This window comes from Eschrichtius robustus, chromosome X (genome assembly GCF_028021215.1).
Source record: "Eschrichtius robustus isolate mEscRob2 chromosome X, mEscRob2.pri, whole genome shotgun sequence".
NCBI lineage: Eukaryota > Metazoa > Chordata > Mammalia > Artiodactyla > Eschrichtiidae > Eschrichtius > Eschrichtius robustus.
In genome coordinates this window covers 114981603-114988094 of record NC_090845.1, presented here as the reverse complement: position 1 = coordinate 114988094, position 6492 = coordinate 114981603, and the positions used below count along the sequence as shown (strand labels likewise).

At 44.8% G+C, this 6492-nt stretch overlaps 1 protein-coding gene across 2 annotated transcripts in view; it reads right to left on the bottom strand.

Annotated features, from left to right (window-relative positions):
• Nucleotides 1-3339: 3339 nt before the first annotated feature.
• The window catches only part of ARHGAP36 (Rho GTPase activating protein 36), a 29583-nt gene continuing 26430 nt past the window's right edge, over nt 3340-6492 (bottom strand). For both annotated transcript variants that reach the window (XM_068533677.1, XM_068533676.1), the window contains 4 exons: nt 6168-6344; nt 5831-5928; nt 5588-5694; nt 3340-3514 (listed from right to left, as the gene is read on the bottom strand). In XM_068533677.1, coding sequence (XP_068389778.1) covers nt 3357-3514; nt 5588-5694; nt 5831-5928; nt 6168-6344 — 540 coding nt within the window. In that variant the 3' untranslated portion in view covers nt 3340-3356. The remainder of the gene's footprint in view (nt 3515-5587; nt 5695-5830; nt 5929-6167; nt 6345-6492) is intronic.

The following is a 6492-nucleotide window of genomic DNA, read 5'->3' as shown; positions in this document are numbered from 1 at the left end:
GGCCTGAGGGCCCAGCTGAGGTTGGAAATTCTATTAGATGAACCAATATTTGGAGGGCTACTACATTTTCTCACAGTGGTCCTGAGATTGGAGGAATCAGATGCTTGGAGGGACCCAAGGCTGAGAGTAAATAGTGCAGACACGGTACTTCAAGAGCAAGGGAATGAAGATACAGTCAGTTCTAAATTAATATGCCCTGAGATCCTGCCTGGACAAGGAAAGAAGTGAAGAGAAAAGAAAAGGCTTGAGGCACTGGACATCTCAACAAGACCAAACAGCAGAAGACGTGGAATCCAGCCATTGTTAGGAGATTTGAGTCACAGTGGAATACTGGAGTTGAGGCTTTTGGAAGTGATGTCATGCCTAGTGATGCCAAGCGGCTGCAGGTGGTTGAAATGCTAAGTTAAAGGATGAAAGGCCAGGGTGTGGGATGGGTCTTCCACGTAGATATTGTTGAGGTCGCCTAGGATGAGGACAGGACTTGGAGTGTCAAGGAAGCCCATTGAGCTGGCCCTTAGAGTATGGGGAAGAGTGAGGATAATGTCCATATCTACTTACCACTCTCAGCCCCAACTCCTTGGTTGGTAGTCAGCACTAGGGGGGAATGTAGGGGAAGCAATAAGATCAGGAGAAAACCTGGTTTCAGGGAAGGCCAGGAAGTGAAGGGAATGTTTTGAATCAATCTACTGACCTACTTGTTATCTGGTTTATTTGTTGATTTTCAAGCTGAGTGGGAAAAGCACAGGTGAACTCTTCCAAGGACACATCGTACTATTTTAGCTCCATAAAGTCCTGGAATGGCAGCCAGAGGCCTGTCTGGATCTTAATCCAGATCTCTGACCTCAAGTAAGTCCTTTCCAAATATGAGCCCTACTGTGACCATACATATAACAGAGAGCTGGAATGGATGAGCTTTATATTTTCTGCTGTGTTTAATATCTGTGGGTCCTAGATACAACTGCTAGGGTCTGTCTGAGATATCACAGTTGTTGTCTAATGGCTTGTCTGAAGAAAGGACCTATAAGGAAGGAACCTGAAGCTTGCTTGTTAAAAGTGCAAATCCAAACCAAAAAAACTGACTGCAGACATCACAGTGCATCTTTGTGTCAAAGGAAGAATCCTAAAATTTTAGGATAAGCCAGTATAATCTAGTCGTTAAAGTTTTGAAGACTGGCTGTTTTCCACTAAGCAGATGTGTAATTTGGGCAGGTTATTTGACCTCTCTGTATCTCATTTTCCTCAAGAAGAAAATGCGGATGACAGTAACATGTATCTCATAGAGTTGCTGTGCATATTAAATAAAATGATGCAAGTAAAGATTTGAACACACTTAGGAACTCGATATGTGTGAACTATCATTATAATTATTATTGTAAAATAATCATTATTATAGGAGGGACCCAACATTACCTTTCTGCTCTCTGTAAAACTCTACAGAAGGAAATACCCTAAAGTAAAGTGTACAAAAATAAATAATACACATCATTCCACTTTCTGGAACTCTGTCCCTGACATGTGAAATTTCCAAGCATGTCATGAAGTCTTAAGCTTTCAAGAAAGTTTGGCGGTCCCATCAATCAAACAGAAGCATGTTCTTCTCTTACCCTTGGAAATCATATGTCTCAGGATATTTCTAGGTTTTCATTTTTGACCAATCCAGGGGGAATTTCTCAGTTGAGAGCACCTAGTGATCTTTATTCCCCTCTTTTTTCCTTTTAGAGGGCCTCCTCTTAAGCTTTATTCTTTTCCCCTACTTCTCCTTCATCCCTTCTACATTCTCTTTATTCAGTTACAGCTCTTTCCCCTTTCTTCCACTTTACTCTCCTTTATCACGCACCACACCCTTTTTTTCCACCTCACCCCTTTATTCCATTTCTCTCCATCTCCTTATTCCACATTACCCCTTCCCCTTTATTCCCCAACACCCTCTCCTCTATCCCACCTCACCCCCCTTATCCCACGTCACCTCCCTTTATTCCATTTCTCTCCATCCCTTTATCCCATATCACCCTGCCCCTCTGTTCTCCATCACCCCTTCTCTTGTACCCCACATCACTCCCCTTTATTCCACCTCACATCTTTATTCCATCTCTCTCCATCCCCTTATTCCAAATCACCCCTTCCCCTTTATTCCACTCACTCCATCCCTTTACACCATGTCACCCCTGCCCTTTATTCCACATCACCCTCTTCTATTTCGTTCCTCTTCCCCACCTCTCTTTCCCCTTCAGCTCCAGCTAGAGCTTCCCAACTCACCAACAAAATTTCAAATAAAATAAACACACACACAGTATGCCATGAATATGCTGCTGTCACAATACAGATGTTTATTAATGATTAAATGCCAGAGAAGTTTTAAGAATCACAAATCTTCGAGCTCTGCGGTTGTTACCCATTGTCTGATCAATTTCTATCCCTCAATACAATACATTCTTCATTCTATGGACCTTAGCAGTTGGTACCCCTCAATAACAGCTATAATTTTGGATGTCATACATAACCCATATCTGCGTGTTACCAGAGCATGTCCCGCAAATTTGCACCGTCCTGCATAGAGGAACTACAGAGACGATATTTAAGAACATTTGTAATCAGGTGACTTTTACTGCTTGGAACTATGTGTTCATACCTAACTAGGTGTTTTGCTGACAACAGGATGTGGCTGCCAGCTGTCTGTAAAACAGATCTAGGTAATAAAATCCAAGTTTTCCTCTAACTTTTGACCCCAGAAAAGCTAGTTGGGTTTCTCAGGATTTGGGGAGTGGCTGTTTGACGAGCCATTGGTCTAAATAATTTGGAAAAAATTATCCTGAGGCGGTGGAGTGGCTGTGGGGACACGGCTATGAGTTGGTGTGACATGGTTTAGCATTAACTGTCAGCTGTCAGTAGGCTGAACTAACATCCTAGCATGCCTCTTGAGGGCCTTTCCAATTGAGCTCTTAGGAGGAGGGTAGGAAAGTCAGGAAAAGCATGCAATCCCCTTTGGGGGAGGGAAAGCACCTCGAGATTTGTGAGCTTCTCTGGGACAGGTGTTTACCACAAATGTCACATCAATTAAAGGAACGGCTGTAGTAAGGGAAAGCCAGGATCAGGGATAAAAGAGAGAGGCAAGGTAGCACCAGGGCGCCTGAGCATGACACAGAAACATCTCCACTTTTACCAGCTGAAGGGACCAAGCATCCCCAGTAAAGGGGCTGGTAGTGTGTTTGGAATTCACAACCTGACCCGAGCATCAGGTGGAACTCCTTCTTACCCTCAGATATTTACCTTCAAGACTCTCCTTAATGTTTCCTGTGACATCCCAGGTCTACCCCCACCCTTTCCCCCTGTCTGGCACCATATAGAAGGAAAAACATCTAAGGAAAGAAGTAGCCGACGCCAGTTTTGGCCTCCTTCTCCCAGGGCACACGGAGCAATGGGCGGTCTTGCTCCAGAATGGGGGGTTTACCCGCTCCTTCATCATCGTCATGGGAACGGGCAGTGCCGGGAGGCACAGCTGGCTCCTCAGAGGAACCTGGAAAATAGTAACAATGTTAACTCCTTATGTTTCTAGACTTCACACAGCACCCAAGGAACTAAGACCTAATTTTGAGCTTCAAATACAGTATGAGGCAAGAAGTTAGGGCAGAAATGATTATCCCCATTTGACATGTAAGAAAACTGCAGCCTAACAGTAGAACATACATCTCTAAATCTAGGCCCACTGTGGAAGCTGAGTGTGTGGGGGCGGGGGGCAGGAGGGCAGGGCCATGTTAAAGAACAGAAAGAGTGAGACAGATACCCCGTGCTTAGAGCAAATGGGCAATACCACCAGGGAAGCGAGGAAGTGGGCGTCCTCCTAACAACCACCACCACCCTACAACCAGCCTGACTAATTTTACTAAGCAAATGAGTAACAAAGCTGGAGCCGGAAGCTTACAGAACTTCATGGAGGGGAGAAAGCAGGTGTCGGTCTTCAATGACTCTGAGAAGGACCTGTAGTCCATGACTTGGCCAGGCTGAGACTTGCTTTTAAGGAAGGCGATATCTACAGGAAATGTAACAGCTGCATCTTCTTTGTGGAACTGGATGGTCCTTGGACTCAGAACTTCTTTAGAGTCAAGATTACTAGGCATTGGGACTGCTTCCACCTTCATGATTTCTTCAAGATTGACAGCTAGGTCTGGCTGAGGGTCTGGAATTGTATTGAGAATGGAGACATCTTCAGGCTCTGGAGCCATATTTGTAATTTCATCTTCTTCAAAAGTGTTGGCTAGGTCTTTCTGAGAATCCGGAACTTTGTTGTGAATTTGAGTGCCTTCAGGCTCTGGAACCACACTGAGAACTGTGTCTTCTTCAAGATTGGGGTTTTCTTCAGAGTCTTGGATTCCACTGACATCAGAGTCTTCTTTGTGTCCTGGGATTTCTTCAACGTCTGAGGCTTCTTCATTGTTTGGGACTCCACTTACATCTGAATATTCTTCCTGGTTCTGAATTTCATCAAAATCAGAGACATCTTCAGGGCTCGTTACCACATGGAGGGCTGGGACCTCTTCAGGGTTGGAGTCTTCTTCAGAGCCTGCAATTCCATTGACTTCTGGAGTTTCTTCATAATCTGGAATTTCTTCAGTATCTGAGGTTTCTTCATCATTTGGGACTCCATCAAGAGCTGGAACCTCTTCAAGACTGGGGTCTTCTTCAGAGTCTGAGAGCCCATTAACCTCTGGGGATTCTTCCTGATTTGGGATTTCATGACCACCAGGGGCTTCTTCAGGGCTTGGGATCACATGAAGAGCTGGGACTTCATCAAAATCAAGGTCTTCATCAGAGTCTGAAATCCCATTGACCTCTTCGTGGTCTGGAACTTCTTCAGCATTTGAGGCTTCATCATTTGGGATTTCATCAAGGGCTGGGACCTCTTCAAGATTGGGGTCTTCTTCAGAATCTGGGTTTTCATCATTATCTGAGTCATCTGCATGGCCTGGGACTCCATCAGTGTCAGGGGCTTCTTCATTGTCTGGGATTTCGTCAGTATCTGAGGCTTCTTCATTGTTCGGGATTAAAACAAGATAGGGAACTTCTGCTAGGTCAAGGTTTTGGTAGTCTTCAAAATCTGGTCCTTCTTCAAGGTCGTGGTTTGGGTTTTCTCCAGGGTTTGGGATTTCTTGCACATCTTGGGCTACTTCAGGGTCTGGAACCATATCAAAATATAGTATTTCTTCAAAGTCTTGGATTTCAATGAGTTCTAGAATTTCATCATCAGGGTCTAGAATGTCCTCAAGGGGAGGAAGATCATCAAAATTCAGGGTATCATCATCATCGTCGTTGTCGTCATCGTCGTCATCTTCATCAGGCTCTGGAATGCCTTCGAGATGTGGGCCTTGAATCTCCAAGTCATTTGGAATCTCGAGACCTTGGACTTCACCAAAGACTACTCCTTGATTGAGATATTCAAACAGCAGTTCTTCATTGACTGGCACATCTTCCTCAGGGGACTCTTCTTCCTCAAAGGGCTCATCTTCAGCAAGGACCTGGCCTTCAGGAAGGGCCTGACCTTCACCAAAGGACTGACCTTCACCAGGGGTCTGACCGCCAGCAGGGAACTGACCTTCATCAAAGGGCTTGCTTTGACCAAGGACAGCAGCCCGGGCTTCAGCAGAGTTTTCCACTGGATCAGAAAGTAAAGCATCCTCTTCCATCTTTATCCGTGCGCTCCTGAAGAGGAATGAATTTGAAAAAGCAAGTCAGTTTGTATACTTGGGTTGACTAATATAAAGGTGGCCTGGGGTTGGGAGCCCCCATAGGTGATTCTCCTTCAGGCTAAGCATGAACAAACCAAGAAAACACTCACTGGATCTTCCTCAAATTCCTGCGTCTGATAAAATCAAGGGCTTCAGGACTGGATTTCCATACACGCTTAGCAACCTGCCTCTGAATATGGGGAGGCACCTGAGGGTAAAATTAGCAATGTTAGCCTTTATTACACAACATTTTAAAAATCTATACTCATCTCTATCAGGTACCCAGAACTGAAGGCACCATGCCCAGCTAATGTAGGAAGGATTTCTAGACGGGGAGATTTGTGGCTGCCTGCTTTGGATACCCCCAGGGATGCATGTAGCACTCTTCTTTGCCTTGTGAACAGGTGAAAGAGCTGTGAAATAAGTGTGTCCAAAGTTTCCACCTACCTGAAAGAGGATATCCCAGTTATCAATCATGGCACGGACCACATTGACAGAAGCAACATAGTGGTCAATCCCCAGTCTTGTTTTCCTGGACTCCCTCTTGGCAGATGTCCCCCTCTTCAGGAGAGCAGATCCAAACACCAAAGCCAAATTGGTGGAAGTCATTCGATTGCCTGAAACCTAAGTAAAGGAAAGCAGAAAGTGATCAACTCTGAAGTAGTAATGGAAGTTACCCAAATAGAAATGTCTCTTTTTGTTCTTGTTTCCCTCTCCCTCTGTCTCTCTGTCTCTGTCTCTTTCTCATATACTCCCACACATCTCCCCTTCT